The sequence below is a fragment of the Manis javanica genome, chromosome 2, assembly GCF_040802235.1.
Source record: "Manis javanica isolate MJ-LG chromosome 2, MJ_LKY, whole genome shotgun sequence".
NCBI lineage: Eukaryota > Metazoa > Chordata > Mammalia > Pholidota > Manidae > Manis > Manis javanica.
Window position 1 is genome coordinate 121,332,385 of NC_133157.1, and position 21,164 is coordinate 121,353,548.

General features: G+C 41.8%; 1 protein-coding gene across 3 annotated transcripts in view; it reads left to right on the forward strand.

Annotated features, from left to right (window-relative positions):
* FRMD4A (FERM domain containing 4A) overlaps positions 1-21,164 on the forward strand; it is a 560,227-nt gene that overhangs the window by 243,828 nt on the left and 295,235 nt on the right. Inside the window, exon 1 of one of the 3 annotated variants that reach the window (XM_073229258.1) lies at positions 5,773-6,140. The exons of the other annotated variants lie outside the window; for them this stretch is intronic. Within the exon in view, the coding sequence (XP_073085359.1) occupies positions 6,075-6,140 (66 nt within the window). The 5' untranslated portion in view covers positions 5,773-6,074. Of the gene's footprint in view, positions 1-5,772; positions 6,141-21,164 lie in introns of those variants that run through there. 3 annotated transcript variants of the gene reach the window in all.

A 21,164-nucleotide genomic window follows, 5' to 3' on the forward strand; every position in this document is an offset into this window, starting at 1 on the left:
GGTCATGTACCTCAACAAACAAAAAGCAAATAATTCAACTAAAAAATGAGCACAGGATCTGAACAGACACTTCTCCAAAGAAGAAATTCAGATGGCCAACAGGCACATGAAAAGATGCTCCACATCACTAATCATCAGAGAAATGCAAGTTAAAACCACAATGAGATATCACCTCACACCAGTAAGGATGGCTACCATCCAAAAGACAAACAACAACAAATGTCAGTGAGAATGTGGAGAAAGGGGAACCCTCCTACACTGCTTGTGGGAATGTAAATTAGTTCAACCTTTGTGGAAAGCAGTATGGAAGTTCCTCAAAAAACTAAAAATAGAAATACCATTTGACCCAGGAATTCCACTCCTAGGAATTTACCCTAAGAATGCAGCAGCCCAGTTTGAAAAAGACAGATGCACCCCTATGTTTATTGCAGCACTATTCACAATAGCCAAGAAATGGAAGCAACCTAAGTGTCCATCAGTAGATGAATGGATAAGAAGATGTGATACATATACACAATGGAATATTATTCAGCCATAAGAAGAAAACAATCCTACCATTTGCAACAACATGGATGGAGCTAGAGGGTATTATGCTCAGTGAACTAAGCCAGGTGAAGAAAGACAAGTATCAAATGATTTCACTCATCTGTGGACTATAAGAACAAAGCAAAAACTGAAGGAACAAAACAGCAGCAGACTCACAGAACCCAAGAATGGACTAACAGTTACCAAAGGGAAAGGGACTGGGAAGGGTGGGTGGGGAAGAGAGGGATAAGGCGAAAAAGGGGTATTACGATTAGCACACATAATGTGGGGGGCGGGCACAGGGAAGGCAGTATAGCACAGAGAAGACAAGTATTGATTCTGTAGCATCTTACTGCAGTGATGGACAGTGACTGAAATGGGGTATGTGGTGGGGACTTGATAATGAGGGGAATCTAGTAACTACAATGTTGCTCATGTAATTGTATATTAATGATACCAAAATAAAAAATAAAGAAAAAAGAGGGACTCAGTCTTGTGGGTAGAAATCGGGTTGTTTACTCTCAGGCCCGTGCTTAGGAAAAATATTTCATCATAGACCGTTTCCAGAACAAACGTGCAGGGGCTTGGGTTGATCAAGAAGTGAAATAAACATCACTCCTCTGTCCCTTGGTCTGACGTTACCCTTTCTCCATGCCCTTCAAAGTGAAGGCAGAGTGTCCATAAGCGATTTGGGAGCGTGCGGTAAGGATGTGTGCTTCCACAGTCTACACTGAACTCTATAAAGGAAGGTGCCTCAGAAAGCACAGGTGGTGGAGCAGAGGTGATTATCCTTGGCATATGCGTGATGTGCCCTGCTGGTGGTGATGTCAGAATCTTTACAAGCATCTTTTATTCCAAATGGTAGCGCAAGTGACAGGTGACTAGACTGAGAGAAGATCGGGCAAGTTAGGTGTTTCTCTCCATCAAAAGCTGAGAGCACTGGTGTGTATGCCTGACACAAATTTCACTGTCTGTTTTGAAAGTCTTGAAATTCATCGTTGTGCACTGGCAGGGGATGTGGATGTGGGAGACAGGGGTGGAGCCGGCGGGGAGGACAGGTGTAGAGGAGTAGAGCCTTTGTACTTGTCACAGAGGCTATTGAAATTGAACATGCATTGTGAGTGGGGAAGACAAGGTAGGTTGTGTTAGCCCTGGGACACAAACTCAGGAAGAATGGGGCAGATCCCGTGAGTGTGGTCTGCTGATTCCATTGCTCTGATCCACTGCCGTGCCAGCCTGCCAGGGGCCCTATACAGGCGGACCTTTAAATTACCATGTCTGTGCTGAGAGACAGCTAGAGCAGACAAGCAAGCCTTTATGGTGAGACCTAGACAGGCAGCTGTCTGTAGGGCCATCAAAAGAGCCTGTTTTACTTAAACAAGCATAGTATATTTAAAATCCCTCTCTTTCTAGTTGTAAGTTAAGGCAGACAAGTACATCAATAGGATATTAATATCAGTCACTTTAACTCATATTGTTGGGGGTTTTTTGCACTAAAAATTGGGTCAGTGAGACATGAGTGATCAAAGTAAAAACCAGTGATTTTGCTTTATAAAAAAAATCTGTTATTATTTCATCAATAGATCCAATCTCTGTTTAGATTCACCAATCAAGGCACTAGAATGGTTACTAGGCTATTTTAATGACCAATCCTTATGAAGGGAATGGTGGTCTGAGCCACTGCTTTGTACCTCATCCTCAAATAATGGTTTTGTCAAGTAGAAAATCACTGCCCTAGGGTGGACAGAGAAACCTCTCTAGAAAAACATTTTTGCATATTCAGTTGCCCATTGACTTGGGCTTACACACTGTTGCACTTACAGAAATTGCTTGATACAAACTGAACTATGATCTAGTTGAACCAAAGACTTCAAGACTTCAACCCTGTAGCATGCTTATGCTTCTTAAGTGATGATTTGTTTTCTAGGCACAGGGTAATAGTACTCTCTAGAAGGCTGGTGTGCCTACAACTTCCCTAGGAAGGACTGAGGGGAGTTGAGTCCATGTCTGTAACAGGAATTCAGCCAATTGCCCCCTTCCAAAGACTTTCTTTTGTATGAGTCCTATCACCAAAATGTAGAGGCTGCTGGGGAGTTTTCACAGACAGCAGAGGAGGAGATGGCCACCAGGATTCAAACAGACAGAAAATCTAAATTTAAAAACATACCCGCAAATGTTATTGAAATGTGCAGAACAAATTCTAGTATTTGCCTACCATGTCAGGCATGTTGCTGATTAATTGTTCTTAACTGGCAAGACCCAGAATAGTGGTGTGTGCCAGATCTTTTTCAGGTGGCCACTAAGCTTTGGTCAATGGTTAACATTCTTTGTTTCTCCCACATGAGATTTAAACCATCAACTTGATGTCTGTGGGATGGTTTTGGGTCCTGTACTGCCAGTATTGAGACTCTGGCTGCCACCTTCCCAAGCCCAGTGGCCTCTGGGCTCAGATCCTTAGGCTCCATCACTGCCACCAGCCATGCCCTTGCCTTTTACTGCCACAAACCCCGTTCTTGGGAGGTGCACTCTCCCCTCACTCACTCTTGTTCATGGCCTTTCCCAGGGGGTAAGAATGATGTTCTCCCTTCCACCTTTATCAGTGAGCTCTCCCTGTTTCTCCAATTCCCAGAATGAGAGTCCCCAATAAGAAAGTGTACTCATCTTTCATATCCCCCCAAAGAGATAGTATAAAATTATGCATCTTGCCACATCTTCTCAAGGCTGTAAGATCTTGAAGAAAGAGCCATTTCTTGATCTTCTTTGCAGCCCTAGAGTCCACTATCTTGTCCAGTTGCTGAAGAAGTATTTGTAGAAAGGTTGCCTGAACAAATGAATAAACAAATATACCGATTCGATCTTAGCATCAATAAAATTTCTCCATAGTTACCCAATATAAATATTAATTAGAATATAGTTACTTTAAAAACTCCCACTTTCAACCTTTCCAAGCCATCCTTTACCAGGTTTTCATATATTTTTAAGTACCGACGCCAGTGAACTTGCCTTATAATAATGCCTTCAACAGTTTCCCTGCTTCAAGACTGGTTGGGTCCTGCTGCCTCCAAGGAGCCCACTTACCGCACATGGCTCACATCATCTGCTAACACCAGGACTCATAATAAATGTCTCTTCCAGGTGACATCCACCCCCCACTGCCAATTTCCTCTTTCTGTGTTCATGCTACCTCTCTTCTCGTCAATTTCTCCCCTTTGGAAACTGTGAAAGTTCCTCAAAGTAGGATGTTCTCCTCAGATACATCCTCCCTGGAGCCCTAGCTCCAGAACTAACCACTCATACTACCCACATTACGTATCCCTGAATTCTTATCCCTGAAGTTTGCAAGTTATATTCCAGGAGAAGCCACTGCCTGGGACTGCTCTTAGAACCATGTGAAGTCATTGCTGGGAGTGGGACACTGACTGCCTTAATTGGTAACATTAACCCTGTTCCCTTGGCTAATTCTTTGTCCACCTGAGGAAGAGGATTAATGAAATAAACAGTCTATCTTTATGAAATTCCAGATATTCAAAATATTTTGTCCAAATTTAATTAGTAAGTAAAGGGGCTAGAGAAAACCTGAGTTTGAAGGGTCTGCTGGGATTGCCAGGAAACCAGAGCAGTACTGTCTCTGTGCATACACCTATCCCCTCAGTAGTGTCCTGGTTATGTGGCCAGTGTTCACCCAGCACTCTCTTACCTCATAGAAAAGGCACTTGGCTTTCTGAGTACCTTCCAGGACAACTATAGTTTTAACCAAAGGTGGCAACCACATGGCAAAAGTCGGCTTGTGTTGAGTCCTTGTTGCTGACACTGTTTGCAGTTAGTCCTTGCACTGACAGCAGACGTGGCCAATGTGCTAGCTGATAAGAGGGTCTGTGAATGTACATTCGCCCATCAGGGAAATCCATTTTCTGTACATTCTTGGCTATCAGAGCCATTCATCACAGTGCTGCCACCCCCTCCCTAGTGCCTCTGCCTAACAAAGATGCCTGTGATGAAGCCCACTCTAGTTCCTCTATCAGAGGCCCAAAAAGAAAATCAAAACCATAACTCAGAGAACATTTATGTACAACTTATGACCAATTCTCAAACTGAACTACTCTGACAGATTCCAAATCTGCTTTAGGAATAGCATGATGATTTTCATCAATTTTTTTTCTTTGTCCTTTATGGTTATTTTGTTTAAATGTTAAATGCTGAATTAAGTGGGTCTGTATCTCCTTTGGGAAAATGAAAATTCATGGAAAGATGCTAAATTGGAGAGTTTCCACTGTTCCCACTTTGGAGAGCTCTGACAAGAAGGGGGGAGGTTTTATTATAAAGCAGAGATGCTTTATATTTATAGTTCCTTCTCAATTTCACATGCGTCACCTTCTCCTTGGCATCAATATTGACTCTTAAGCGGTCACACCACTCTGCTTGGAGTCAGAGACCAGAGCTCATAGCCTAGAACTTAAGTTCAAATTCTCAGAGACAGGAAGTAGAATGGTGGTTCCCAGAATGGCAGGGGACAAGGGGAACAGGGAATTTAATGAGTGCAGGGTTTCAGTTTTGCAAGCTGAGAAGAGTCCTGGAGACTGGTGGCTCATGATGTAAGTGTGCTCAATGCTTCTGAGCTCTATGCTCGGACACAGGGGAGATGGCAAATTTTATGTGTATTTTACCACAATTAAATTTTTTCAGTTAAAAAAAAGCAAATCTTGGAAGCAGCAAAAGAGAAATGGTGGATATTTTTTGACTGGCAGGAACTTGAGGAGTTGACACGAGAGATTACATTTTTTCCTTGATGTTTATCTACTCTTGCCGAGGAGGAGGTGAGGACAGAGGATGGGGGAGTGTAAGGGATCTAATAATACTCTGAGGAAAAATTAGTCCCCCCCCTAACTTTTGTTTCCTTGTTTTTTACAAGACTATGTGCTTTTCTGTCATCATGTACAGAACAAGGTCTGATGGTTTTTTTACAAAGAACTATTGATGGTGGGTCTGTGTGAATTGCCCTAGCATTGGTCACAGCCAACTTCTGTGGGACCCACTGCCCCCGCTCTACAATACACTCCAGTGTGTCTGGCCATTTATGAAAGGTCAGAAATGAACTGAGAAATGGACTAGAGTCAGAAACACGTGGCCCTATAAATATCGGAGTCCGGCGGCTTAGTCCATTTTTCCCGCTGCTGCATCTCACCCATTTCCCTGTCTCTTTCTTTCACCTGCTGTTGGGGTCCCTGTGTTTTGCACAGCACCTCAGACTGTGAAGTTATAAAGAGCAGGTGGTGGCTAGGTGCCTCCCTTGGGGACATCACTTTGTCCCAGTCTGGTCTATAACACCATTGACATTGTTTTTTGGTTTTTGTTATTTGTCCTTAAAGATTTCTGGCTACAAGGCTTTAGCAGTACACTCTGCAATTTTCTGTTCTGTTCTAAGGGTTTCCACTTGCCATTAGCCGCGATTCTGCCTTGCAACTGTATTTGCACCAGCCTTGTTTTCTGAGCTGACAAGTTTGCAGGTCTGGGCTGTCGGAGGGGCCTGAGTGCAAACTGGAACGTTAGCTATGACGTTAGCTGCCAAACTGGAAGACTTTGAAGTGACCCTGGAACACCTGCTCATGGATGTGTTTGTAAGTAAAGGCTATTGCTTACTCCGTAATGGCAGGCCCTTCTCTGCCACCAACAAAGTCTTGGCAGTTTTGTTTCCATTACTGAATCTGATTCTATTCCACAGTCTTCCAATTCTCACAGGATCCTTATTTCTTATTGAAGTGCCTTGGGGGAGGAAACTATAAAGTCACTGAATGCCTGAATGGTGCAGAATAGGCTCTACAAATTGCATAGCAGAGAATTACAATACATAGCATTTTAAATCCAGTAACTTTCAGAAGTCTGAATTAATGGGTTGAAGAAATATAAAACTTTTACCAAGAGACAAAAGCAGCTTCAATAAGCATTCCCTGGGAGAATAAGATTTGTTTGTGAAGTAAAGCCATTATTCCAGGAAAAAAAAAGGAAGCTGGGCTCAAAATACTGTATTTTGCAGAGAATGTGGAGGGCAGTATAGACCCTGCGCCTTGGTCCTGGCCACTGTCCTAGGTATTGGGTGATCAAGACTTCCTTAGAACTGATTTTATGAGATGAGGCTGTTTAAATGACTGGTTTTTAAGGGAAAATGCAACTGACAGAGACACTTGTATTCTTATGATGATTTTACAGTCTTTGAAAACTCCTGGCATCCTTAGCAACTTAAGTATTACTTCTACCCCAAACCAACCACAGTCATTCTTTCTGCTTCTCAGTGTTTCTGTTGGTGCTGTATCTTGGTTTTGCGGTGTGGATGGAGGCTTAGAGCGCTAACGCTGTGTGAAACATGCAGCTGGTAACCCAGTTGAAAGGTGTCCTCCTTCCAAGAACAACACTGGCGCTGCCCTGGGAAAGGCAGCTGGGATCTCAGGACAAGCCAGTGGGCATCTCGAATCTGAAAAAGCGTGGAGCTTTGCTATTTTACTATATATTTCCAGGTCCCTTTCAGGAACCTTTCAGGGAATGGTGTATTTTGACCGACGTGAGAGTCTGGGGCTTTTTTTTCTTTATTAATTTACAATTTGTCTGCAAATTGAGGCAACATCCTGCTGGCAAGATTCCCAGGGGGAAACACCCTTTCCAGGGCTGGGTATGGGGATATCAGTGACTCGCATTCATTATAACTTTGGGGCTGGGAAGTTATGCCTTAAGGAGGACTGTGTCAAGAATGAAGTGAATCCTTCTGAATTTCCAGTGACGGGAGATTCATGGCTGTGTCACAAAGTTAGTGGAGGCTGAGCAGCAGGATGTGGCAGCCTGTTTGACTGCTGTTCTCCTCTGCCCAGCCACCACTGCCTGCCGTGGTGGTAGGACTTGCGGGGTGTGTGGCTGGGGGTCTTGTGTGTGGGCAGTCTGCGGCATATGGAAGATTTTTGTAAGCTTGATCACCTCAGGGAGTTATTTTATTTAAATACCACAAAGTTGTTAATGTGTTCCCTTCTTTCCTTAAGTGCCCTCACCTCCCCCACATTTCTCTTATATTTAATCCTGTTTGGAACCTCCCAGACACCCTTTCTCCTGGAAAGGAGTGCAGTCTCACACTCCATCTTTTTCTGTAAATACAACCCATAATTTCATGGCCCTGATTTAGGTCCTTACTACCTCTCATTGGAACTAACCATCTAATTATTCTCCTGCATCCAGCATTTCTCCTCCAACTTACCCTACCATTATCATCTGCATAGCAACCTCCCCACACTCTAATTTTTAAATTAATAACAAATAATTTTTTTAGACTAGTTTTAGGTTCAAGGGAAAATTCAGCAAAAAGTGCAGAGATCCCCACGTACTCTTGTCCCCATGCACTTAACGACCACTCCCACTATGGATATCTCACACTGGAGAGTACATTTGTTACAATCAAAGAACCTATATTGATACATCATTATTACTCAAAGCCAAATAGTTTACATTATGGTTTACTCTTGGAATTTTGTACACTCCATGAGTTTTGAAAAATATGTATCTTGGGTTTTAAAAAAATGTATAATGACATGTATCCACCATTGTAGTGTCAAACACAATAGTTTCACTAACCTAAAAATCCTCTGTGTTCCACCACTCTATCCTTCCGTCTTCCCTAATGCCTAGCAACCACTGATCTCACTGTCTCTGTAGTTTTGCCTTTTCCAGAATGTCATATAGTTGTAGCTTTTTCAGATTGGCCTCTTTGACTTAGTGATATGAATATAAGTTTCCTGTGTCTTTTCATGGCTTTATAGCTTATTTGTTTATAGTGCTGAATAATATTCCATTGTCTGGATTTACCACAGTTTATTTATTCATTCACCTAGTGAGGGACATCTTGGTTGCTTCCAAGTTTTGGCAATTATGAATAAACTGCTGTAAACATCTATGTGCAGGTTTTGGTGTTGATATTACTGTTGGTTTATCTGAGTAAATACCAAGGAGCTCAACTGCTAGATTGTATGGTCATAGTATGTTCAGTTTTACAAGAAACCACCAGGCTGTCTGCCAAAGTGGTTGTGCCATTTTGCATTCCCACTAGCAATGAATAAGAGTTCTTGTTGTTCCACATCTTTGCCAACATTTGGTGCTGTCAGTGTTCTGGATTTTGGCCATTCTGATAGCTGTGTAGTGCTATCTCATTGTCTTAATTTGCAATTCCTTAATGAGATATGATGTTGAACATCTTTTCATATGCTAACTTGCCATGTATCTACTTTGGTGAGGTGTCTATTCAGGTCTTTTGTCCATTTTTAGTCTGTTTGTTTCATATTGCTGAGTTTAAGAGTTCTTTGTATATTTTGGATACCAGTCATTTATCAGATGTGTTTTCCATCTGACAAATATAAATATTTTCTCCCAGTCTATGGCTTTGCCTTCTCATTGTTTTGACAGTGTCTTTCGCAGAGCAGTTTTTCACTTTAAGAAGTCCAGCTTATCAATTATTTCTTTCATGGGTCTTGACTTGGTATTATATCTGAAAATGCACCCCCATATACAAGATCATCTAGGCTTTCTCCAAGTTATCTTCTAGGAGTTTTATAATTTTCTGTTTTACATTTAAGTCTGTGATTCATATAAGTTAATTTTTGTGAAGGCTATAAGGTCTGTATGTAGATTCATTTTTGTGCATGTGCATGTTCAGTTGTTCCAGCACCATTTGTTGAAAAGACTGTCTTTTCTCCATTGTAGTACCTTTGCTCCTTTGCCAATGATCACCTGACTATTTTTATGTGTGTCTGTTTCTGGACTCTCTACTCTGTTCCATTGATCTATTGAAGTTGGTAATGTTAGCCCTCCAACTTCATTATTTTTTCTTTCAATATTAAGTGAAGTAATCTGGGTCTTTTGTCTCTGCATATAAACTTCAGAATCAGTTTATTGATATCCACAAAATAATTTTCTCAGATTTTGATTGAGATTGTATTGAATCTATAGATCAAGTTGGGAAGAAATGACATTTTGACAATATTGAGTCTTCCTACCCATGAACATAGAAAAGTTTTCCATTTAGTTCTTCTTTAATATCTTTCATCAGAGTTTTCTCATTTCCTCATATAGATCTTGTACATATTTTGTTAGAATTATATGTATTTCTTTTGGGGGGTGCTAATGTAAATGGTAGTATATTTTTAATTTCAAATAACCTTGTTTATTGCTGGCATATAGGAAAGTAATTGGGTTTTATATATTAACCTTGTATCCTGAGCCTTTCCATAATCACTTATTAGTTTCAGGAGTATTTTTGTCAATTCTTTCAACTTTTCTACATGGACAATCGTGTCATATGTACAAAGAGTTTTATTTCTTCTTTGCCAATCTGTACACATTTTATTTATTTTTCTTGTCTTACTGCATTAGCTAGGATTTTCAATACAATACTGAAAAGCAATGATAACAAGGACATCCTCACCTTAGTTCCTGATTGTAGAAACCTTCAAGTTTCTCACCATTAAGTCTAATGTTAGCTGTAGACTTTTGAAGATATTCTTTATCATGTTGAGGAAATTACCCTCTTAGTTTATTGAGTTTTTATCATGAGTTTTAGATTTTGTCAAATGCTTTCTCTACATCTGTTGATATTATTATGTGATTTGTCTTTAGCCTTTTGATGTGATGGCTTATACTAATTTTTGAATGTTGAAACAACCTTGTATACCTGGCATAAATCCCACTTGATCATGGTACATAATTCTCTTTGTACATCACTGCATCAATTTGCTGGTATTTTGTTGATGATTTTTACATCTATGTTCATGAAAGATACTGGTCTATAGTTTTCTCTTCTTGTAATGTCTTTGTTTCATTTTGATATTATACCAATTCTGCCTTCATAGAATGAATTAGGAAGTATTCCCTCTGCTTCTACATTCTGGAAAGGATTGTAGAGAATGGTATAATGTTGTCCATAAATGTTTGGTATAGAATTCACCATGTAGTCCTCATGCTTTCTGTTTTTTTAAGTTATTAATAATTGATTCTCTTTCTTCTTGTGGGGATTTTGCCAAATTGTCTTTCAAAGAATGGGTCTATTTCATCTAGGTTATCAAATCTGTGGGCAGAGAGTTGTTCATATATTTATTATCCCTTTAATATTCAAGAGATCCATTTGGCCCAGAAGGGATCCAGTGGTATTTCTGCTTTTATTTCTGATATTATTAATTTGTGTCTCCTCTTTTTTTAATTAGGTAGCCTCACTAGAGGCTGATTGACTTTATTGATCTTTTCAAAGAACCCGTTTTTGGTTTCATTGGTTTTCTGTTTTCAACTTCATTGATTTTTGCTCTTACTTTTATTGTTCCTTTTCTTCTAGTTTCTTTGCTACTTTGCTCTTCTTTTTCTGTTTTCACAGGTGGGAACCTATATGATTGGTTTTTAGATCTTCTTTTATTTTTTAATATATTCGTTAAATGCTATAAATTTCCCTCTAAGCACTGCTTACACACATACCACAGATTTGAATAAGTTGTGTTTCAGTTTAATTTAGTTCAAAATATTTTTTAAATTTTTCTTTATATTTCTTATCTGACCCATGTTATTAAGAACATAGTGTTTAATCTCCAAGTATTTGGGTGTTATCCAACTATCTTTTTGTTATTGATTTCTAGTTTAATTCTACTGTAGTCTGAGAAAATACATTGTATGATTTCTAATATTTAAAATTTTTTAAGGTGTATTTTGTGTCCCAAAAAATGGTGTATCTTGGTAAATGTTCCATGTGAGCTTGAGAAGAATATATATTCTGCTTTAGCTGGATGAAGTAATCTATAGATGTCCATTACATCCAGTTGATTGATGGTGTTGTTGAGTAAGGAAAGCTATGTCCTTGCTGAATTTCTGGCTTTTGGATCTGTCCATTTTTGATAGAGGGGTAGTGATGTGTCCGCCTATAATAGTGGATTTATCTTTTTCTTCCTGCAGTTCTATCAGTCTTTGCCTCACATATTTTGACATTCTGTTGTTAGGGGATACATATTAAGAGTTGTTATAACTTCTTATAGAATTGACCCATTTATCATTATGTAATGCTCCTTTTTATCTCTGATAATTTTACTTGCTCTGAAATCTGCTGAGTCTGAAATTAATGTAGCTACTCCCACCTTCTTTTAGTTAGTGTCTACATAGTGTCTCTCTCCAACCCTTTACTTCATATCTATATGTATCTTTGTATGTAAAGTGGGCTTCTTATAGAAAACATAGTTGGGTCTTGTATTTTGATCCACTCTGACAATCTCTTTTTCTTAATTGGTGTATTTAGGCACTGACATTTGAAACAATTATTGATACTTAACCGTATTTGTTGCTGTTTCTATTTGTTATCCTTGTTCTTTGTTCCTTTTTTGTCTTCTACCCTTTTTCTGCCTTTTGTGATTTCAATTGAGTATTTTATACTATTCCATTTTCCTTCCTTTCTTAGTCTATCAATTATACTTCTTTTTTTCATGATTGCCCTAGAGTTTGTCATACACATTTACAACTAATACAAGTCCACTTTGAAATACCACTATACCACTTCACAGAAAGTGCAAATGCCTTACAATAACAAAATATCCTAATTCCTTTTCCTTCATATCCCTTGTATCATTATTGGCATTTATTTTACTTGTGCACACACACCACCCACACATATGTGTATATTTATATATATGCATTACATAATCGAATACATTGTTGCTATTATTAGTTTGAACAAAATGTTAAATCAATTAGGAATGAGTAAAATAAAAAAAAATATTACCTATATTTATTGATTCTCTGGTGCTCCTCCTTTATGTAGACCCAAGTTTCCAACTTACGTGATTTTCCTTCTCTCTGAAGAAATTCTTTTAATATTTCTCACAAACAAGTCAGCTGGCAACAGATTCCCTTAAATTGTGCTTATCTGAGCAAATCTTAGTTTCTCCTTCCCTTTTAAAAGACAATTTCATAGAATACAGAATTCTAGTTGGTGAGTTTTTTTTCTCTCAACACTTCAAATATTTACCTCCACTGTCCGCTTGCTTGCCTGTTTCTAAGGGTAAGTCCAATGTGATCCTTCTCTTCACTGCTCTGTAAGTAAGGTGTTTTTTTTCTCTGGCTTCTTTCAGACTTGATCTTTGATCCTCTGAAGTTTGACTGTGATACACATGAGGGCAGCTTTTTGGGGATTGTTGTTGTTTTATGGTGTTTGTCGACATTTATCTTTTTCAGAAAGAAATTTCTTAGGGAAATTCTCTGTCATTATTCCTTCAAGTATTGCTTCTGTTCCTCTCTCTCTCTCTCTCTTCTCCTTCTATTCTTGTCACACATACGTTACACATTTTGTGACTGTCCCACAGTTCTTGGATAGTTTAATGGGGTTTTTTTTCAGTCTTTTTTTTCTGTTCTTTAATTTTGGGAGTGATGGACTATGTGAGATGAACTGTGGTAAATAGGCCTTCGGTAATGTGGTGGTGGGTGGGGAGGAGAGGCATTCTATAGCCCGATGCCAGGTCTCACTGTCTTAGTGAGCCTGGGCCCTTGGACTGTGAACTTCACCAGTGTTTCTCGGGATTTTTTTACCCCTTACGTGTGAAAGGATGAGTGGAGGGGGCAAGAATTGGGTATTTCCCTTCCCATAGGTAGGTTAGGTTCTGATCAAACCCCAATCATTTAGGCTCTGGTAAAATATTTTATCCTGAGGGCACGCTGTGTTAAGAAGAACAAAATGCTCTGATATATTTTCATCCTAGTTGTGTGACTGTCAGCAAGCCTTTAACCTTTCTAAGCTTTCTGAGCTTTGAATTCCTCATCAATAAAATATAGCTAATACAACACAGCTTACAGGATTGTAATGAAGATTTAAAAGAGGTAATTTAGAGCCAGTGCCCAGGGCCATGCCTGATGCAAGAGAGGCACTGGGTGATTTGGTCCACTTCTTCTCTTTGCATCTCCTAGAAAAGGCATCTGCTTTTAATCCCTAACTGTAGAAAGTCCTTTCCTATTTCTTTGCCCCCAGAGCTCTCCTTCACTCTTACCATCTAACCTTCTCCCTTGAATTGCTTCACAGTCCCATTAGCCTTGGATTTCCTTTGTAGCTCAGAGCATGCTCATTAGAATGTTATCCCACTATCTCAAGAACAGCTGTTTCCAGATTGAAACTTCCCTTCCAGGATTACTAAGGGCCACTGAGGGGTTTGAGGGAATGCATGGCTTCTGCAAGATGAGATAAAAGGGACACATCAGACCTGATGTCTTATAATTAGTTGTCACCACTCTAGGGCCCCTGTAGCTGCTGCAATGCTGCTGGGTTCATGAGAGGAAATATATGTGTGCATGTACACAATGCACACACACAAACACACACATGGTACCAACCCAAATTAAAGAGCACAAAAGATCCAGTCAAAGTGCATGAAGGACTCTTCAGGGCTATCTCCAGAAGTGTCGACAATGCCCTTGTGGATGTATTTGTCTTGTTTCCTTCTGTCTGTCTAGCCTCATCTTGTTTCACACAATTTAGGGTACTTCTTTCCGAAAGAAAATACAGGCCATGTGGCTTGTCCAGACACCCCTGAGCAAATGGTCAGTTGTCATTGAGAGTGACATATTCCTGGGCACAGGAGAGAAAGCAATCTGATGGCCCAAAAGAAAGCCATCTTCCTTTCCAGCACCAGAGGGATTACTTAATCCAAGACAAACCATTCTCCTGTTAAAGAAAATTACATGTCAAACTTCTCCTAGAAAAAGGAAGCATAGAAATTAGAAGCAGGTTTAAAAGTTGATAATTTGCCACCCAATCTTGAGCTAAATGCCAGAAATTTGAGAGCTAAACCTAGTAAAAATCAGAAGTAGACATCCATTGCCTCTGTTTGGAGGTGTACAATCTATATTCAGCTAATCCTGGATTGTCAATACCATAGATAGGGACATTATTTATTTTGCCATTCTAGGAGCAATTACACAGTTTACCCCGTGCAAACAGCACTTCATAAATATGGCAAATCAATGCTAGTTATCAAAATCCATCCACATGGATGGATAGCACATGAAAACATTCTTTGCAAAATGGTCTCAAAAGCCAATCTATACAGTCAGCCCTGCACAGCTTACTACCTGCTTAATAACACAGGCATCCTGGCAATCTTATTGATTCCTCCAAACCTGGGCATGACATCACTCCTAATTGCACATGCAATAAGCCATTATTACCCATGCAGAATAGCTATTATCCCAGGCTGTGGCCATTGATTGCCTGACTTAGCCTCAGGCTGGGAAGGGCAGGTGGAGCTCTGATGGGGGGGCAAATCATATTGAGACCAGAAGTGAAGGACCTCTGTGCAAAGGAGTAAAATCCATCTGCTACTTGTAGGGTAGGGATCCCTACCTGCTCCCTCTTTCCATGTGTGAATAGTTGAGTAATCCTGCTAGCATGCTCATGAGCCTGGTATTTGAAATCCATGAAGCAAGGATTGTTAAGGCAGAATATAGGCTAATCCTCCACACAGGCCATTAATATTTTCCACTTGACATTCTCTACAGCTTGATCATTGCCACAAAGAGTGAAGGAGATTCTGGGATTCTGGACATCCATTGCCTCTGTTTGGAGGTGTACATGTATTTATTAGCATGCAGTTTTCATCCAACAATTGCTGCATTTTCTTCCCTACCCTGGAAAAATGTAAGGTCTGGTTTCCTTTGTGGTAAGATGTATTTTTTAAGGTGATGGGGATAGAGGGTCTTATTCTGAGCTAATTAATTCTCTACTCCTAGTTACTCAAAGGAAACATACTAAACAAGTTCTTCTCAAATGTCCAAAAAGAAGCCTCTTTACCACCCAGAATGTGTGGCTAAGCTGTATGATCTTCAAGGAATTCAGATGGATGAAACATGGATGTCACAGCAGAACATGTATATTGAGCAGAGAGATGGATGGTGAGGTCTAGTAAGGCTGGTGTGTCAACAGAGGCAACAGGAAAACTGCAGAATTGAGAGTGGAAACAAATCATGTGTGTGTGTGTGTGTGTGTGTGTGTGTGTGTGTGTGTGTGTGTGTGTGTACATGCACCTGCCAGGCATTTACAAAGAACTTTCATAAACATTATTTCATTTCATCCTATTGGGTAGGTAAATTTCCTGGTGCAAACTCAGGTGAGGTTATTTCAGTTCACTATAGACACCTTATAAAGGAGAAAAGTTAAGTTTAGAACAAATAAAAACTCTCCAGAAAGCCAGAGTTCCCAGAATCCTCAGTTCTTGGTTAAGACCCTGATACATAGTAGCCATATGGGAGATGGCAGCAGGTAGCAGACTCTGAAGCCACTTACAGTGTGACCCTGGGTGGGTTATTTCACCTCTGTGTGCCTCAGCTTCTTCATCTTCACTAGGGAAGATAAGAGGGCCTCTTTGATAGGGTGTTGCAAGAACTAAAGGAATATATATATTTGAAAGCCATTAGAGTAGTGCCTGTGATATGCTGTGCCATATAAAGAGGTTGCTGTTATTTTATTAGACATCCTATAAGATAATTGTTGAATAAATGATGCAGAAGAAGCAATAAGAGGAAATAATAAAATTGGTTTAGACAAAGGCAAGGCCAGTATCATAGAGCTTGATATTGAACACAAGAGGAGCATAAACAGTGCACTCTCAGGAGCCAGCTGTAGACTCATCCTAGTCCACCAGCTTCTACCAGCAATGATAAGCAGGCATCAAAATGAACAGTTTTTGGTTTAAACTTCTATTCTTTGCCTGGCTGCACATGGAGAACAATAAATGAAGCCAAGAGTGTAGCCCAAGTAGAAAAGGGAAGCCTGGTGGGGAGAGAGAGAGAGAGAGAGGAGGGGAGGGAGGAACGAAGGATGAGCAGAGAAGGGAAGGAAAAATTTATCTGCCTACCCAGACTAGCTACAACCATACCTACAGTTCCTTGCAAATGCCATAGGAGGATGAAAAGTCTGTCCAGAGATGGATAATGCCAACCTCGTGCTGCATTTGGGCAACCCTTACTTAAAACCAAAGGAAACCTAACTCTCCTGCTCAGGTGAACTGTAGATCATCTCACAGGCCTCGGCATATGAGGTTTGTGGGCATATGGTAACTGTATTGCTTGCTGTCTTCTTCCTTTTCTTAGCAATACTGGGTTTTGTGTTTGGCCTAAATACGAGCCACTTTTCAAACAAAATGTTATGGATGTAGGCAGTCTTTCTGTTTGCATAACCTCAGCCACAGCTTACTCTAATAGGATGTGACATGAATTACCCGGGTTAGCTGTTAGTTGCTGATGGAAAGTTGAGGAAAGACAGGGTTCCCTTCCCAACTTCCCTCACTCCTACTCTAGGAATTTTCCAAATTAGTTAGAAGTATGTGCCTTTGGTTCCATCTCAGCCTATTTATCTTCTCACCCATTTTGCATGACAATGATTAAAAGCTCCACACTTCATTCATATCTTCAGTATCTCCCCTGCAAGGCTCAGGACTGGTGCAGGTGATGGCTGCCTACAGTGGGTGGGTGGCAGGGGGTTCTCTCAGCACACCCGCCTTCACTGCATGCACAGCTTTCTCTAGTGCCATGCCCTGGGAGAGATGGAGCAGGAAGGCCTGTCTCTCTCTGGGCCTGACAGGTGTGTAAACCCAGCTACTGTCCTTGCCAAGTGCCTTGTGGGTTCTTTGAAGACCCTGACCCTCCTCGCTGCTGGCCCTCCTCACCCCAGGTCCCTGGTACGGGTGAGGGCTTTCTTCTACCCTCCCCTACCTAGGCCCCGTGCCCCCAGCCTCTTTCACCCCATCCCTTGTCTTTAGACAGCACGCTGAGACGGACCAGGACCCACTCTGCCAGGCACTCCACATCTGACCCAAGATGATGGAAGGCAAAGTACTCCCCGTATGCCACTGCCCTTCCCTTGGCCATCACCAGCTGCCTCATCCTGCCTCTTTCTCCTTGAGAAGTTCCCTGTTCCCCTCCCAAGGGGCTTCTGGAAGCCCACTTGCCTGCCTGAGGTGAGGGCAGCAGGCTCCCTCACACCCCTTTCCTCCTACTCCTCCCCTGACTTCTGTTGTTTTGAGACCTCCAATAAAACTGAGAAAGAGCCCTTTTTAACATCCTGCTAAATTTACATGAAACAATGGCTTGAGAGGGACATTAGAAAAGGCATTTATGCTGTCAGCTTTCTAGTGTATGCTTCCAATGTAAGTGGTATTTCACCTTTTACCAGAGAAAGCATGAAAATGAAGGAAAAGATGAGGGATAACATTCTTCAAAATGGTTTTATTGGCCCTTCAGCTCCCCACTCCCCACACACACACTTCTCTGTTCACTGCCCTTTGCCCACTGTGGGGTCCGCCCGGCCTCACAGTGGCCCCAGGCTGCCCTCTAACCCCAGAGCGTCACTGTGGCTCCCCATTATGCCCTGGGTCATCTTCCCCAGCCAGAACCTCTCTGTCTTATTACCCCTCCTTTCCATATTCTGCCACGTGAACAAAATAAAGCAGTGTAAATGCATTTACTTAGAGCCAGTGAGTTCCAAGTGGGAGTAAAGATGTCCATCACATGGCCCTTCAGAGGGCTAATGCACTTGGGCTCACAGATGGGCATCTCGGGCACTGGACCAACGGTTGGGAAAAACACTGGAGGCCAGTAGGTCAGGCTCAGCCTGGGAAAGAAGCTGCAGTGCCCAGAGCTCAGTGTGCTGGCAGGAGATCACCGCCTTCCATGGCTGCTTAGGTGCCCCGTCGCAGTGCTTAGACCAGTGTGTGAGCTGGCTGTTGCACCTGCTTGTCCCCCAGCCCCCACCCTGCCTCCCACACTGCTCCCCTCTCCAACAGCACTAGAGCTGCAAAATACTTTCTCTCAGACAGGCCCTCCTCCAAAATCCCCTCTTTTGTCTCCTGCTATTCAGGACCAAGAACACCCATTTAATTTAATACATCTTGCTTTGGTACATCAAAACCATTGATTTTCCTGAAATATGGGTCAGTTGATCCCTAGGCATTTTCATTCCAGAGTTTGAATGTAAGCATTTGCGCTAAGATGGGAAGGAAATGTTCAAAACAAACAAAAAATTTCACCAGCGTGGAGTGCCTGGCTCCAAGAGACATCAAAAGCAGCAGCTCCAGGGATGCTAGAACAGAAGGCTGTCTTCTTCACCCCATGTCCTGCAGGATCCACTGACTCCACAGCCCTCTAGCATTTTCTCCATCTGCCCTGTGGCCATTACCCTGTTCTCTTTATGCATGGGAAACCCTACCATCCACCATCCTGGCAAAAAAAGGCTTTCTTTAAGTAATACTCTGTTCCAGATGTTTTCCTCCTGCCTTCCTGCTGTCTTTCATTTACTTCTAATTCACTGTCTCTCTGTCCTTCATTCCAATGTCTCTGGCTCCTCAGTGCTGGTCCTGGGTCAGACCTATTCCTCACTTTTTCCTTCCCCTGCTTATATGCTTATATGGCTGCTTCCACAGCTCCGTGTCAGTTGACTGGCTTCTGTGCATGGAAGACTCTGGTGCAAGGCTGGAAGGAATAGAAAGTGAGCAGCAGGCCATTCCTGCTACCTCCACCTGGCCTTGGCTGATGGCTCCCCAGTGGTGGGGTCCCACCCATGGGCCCCAAGGGCTCCAGCTGGGCCAGGTAACCTGGCCCTCCCTGGGCTCTCATAATTCGGCTCCTACCTTTACCCCTCAGGCCAGGGGTTGTGCCAGCTTCCACTGTGTTGCCTCCCCAGCTCCAGCTTGTCCCGGGCTTAGTTCCAAGGGACATCAAAGCAGCACTTCTATCATCTCCAGTATTTAAATTCTCTCTCTTTCAAAGACAGAAATTTTTCCATTTCCCTGTTGGGCCCCATGGATGTATCTTCTTACTGGATGTCTAATCTGCCGTAATCTGACAATATCCTCTATGACAGGTAAGAATATCAGGGACCACGCTGGGCCCTGAAGTCAAACAAACTGCCTTTGTTTCCATCTGAACCCTGACAGTCCTGGTTGTGCCCCCTTTGTCAACTTACCAAACCTCTCTGAGCCCCAGTTTCATCACCTGCAAAATATGGATAATGCAACTCATTTCTACCCTTCATACAGCCTTTGATAACCTTCTAGCAAGGTGCCTGGCAACCGGTGGGTACTCAGTAACTAAGTTATTGCCCCTCACCTGTCCTAAACTGGTTATACCTATAAAGGTATGAGTGCATATTCCCTCCCAGTAAACATATTTGTATTATAACAATGGCCTTCTAGAATTAAATACATTAGACTCAATAATTTTAAATGTGAAAATCTCAAACATCCATAGTGACAATCAGAAAGATAGTTTTGGACAAGCTGACCTTTGAGAGCCTTCAAATCTCTCTGAGATGGCCATCTACTTCATGGGGCCTGGGGAGGGCTCCTGAGTCACCCCCTCCTCTCCATTAGCTGGGTGGAGGCGTCAGTGCTGATATGAGAAATGACCCTGCTCCCCACTCCCCAGGGGGGATAGAATGTGCTGGGCTCAAATGTGTGGGAGTCTGGCCCAGGGCTATTTCTGTTTCCATTAACATTCTCTTCTATATGTATTTTAACCTTAATCAAATGCACATGTTTTTGTTTTATTTGCACTTAGTTCATCAAAGTGTCCCTTATGGTCTGAACTATGCCATGAAGCCTTAAGCTCTTCAGTGAAACACTCATTAATACTCCTGGGAAACAGGAAGTTGCATTTAGTCAAATATAAATAAATTCAGCTCCCAGGGGCTTTGCCCTGGCCGGGGTCGGGAGAGAGACAGTGACTTCTCAGTTGATCTGATTCATTGCCCCTCTCAAATGGCACTGGAAGGGAAAAAAATCCCAAGACTCCGAACAAATGAGTGTTTTGAAAATGTGCCTATCCTTTGTTCAAAACCGTGACATTGTCAAGTGGAGTTTTATAAAGGAAAGAGCTTCTGTGATTTGGCCAAATAGTTGGGTATCAGTCCAGATTTATTTCCAACCCAAAACAGTTTGAAACCAGGCAGTGCAGGAAGGAAGTGGGAAAGAGGAAAAAAGGTATGTGAGCCGAAACCGCCTCACTAGGGACCCTGTGCATAGCTTGCCGAAGAACTTTCCGTCTTTCCCTGCCTCTCGCCTTCTTTCACTCTAACTCCAGCTGCACATGTGGAACCAATTATAAACAAAGCCTGATTGTTGTGTATTTGGAATTTCCCACATCAGCTTGATGCTTTCTTTAACTGCCTCTTAATATGTGTCGGTGTGAGATGACTGGACCCCCACACCCATCCTTCCCACCTGGCCCCACCTGCATCCCAGTGGAGCGCCTTTTTCCTTCTCTAGCAATGCAAACCTCCACTTCTTCCCCTTGCACCCACCCCCACTTCCTAGTCAATTCTTTGAATAAGCAGAACTTTCTTTTTCATCGTTTTCAGTAAACTGGTCTGTAGAGAGTAAACACAGGCTGGTTCCCAAAGCACATGAGTGATACCCAAGCTCATACCAAAAGGCATGCAATTACTGTACAGGAAACACATCCCTTTCATGAAATCCAGGACAGAGAAGAATAGTGCTGTAGAAGTAGGTTACAAAGGAAAAAATTAAAACACCTCCAGTCCTGGAAGCCCCTTACTGTTTTCATCATTGTAGTTTTCTCTTCTCTGGAAATACGTAGATTTCAGGAGG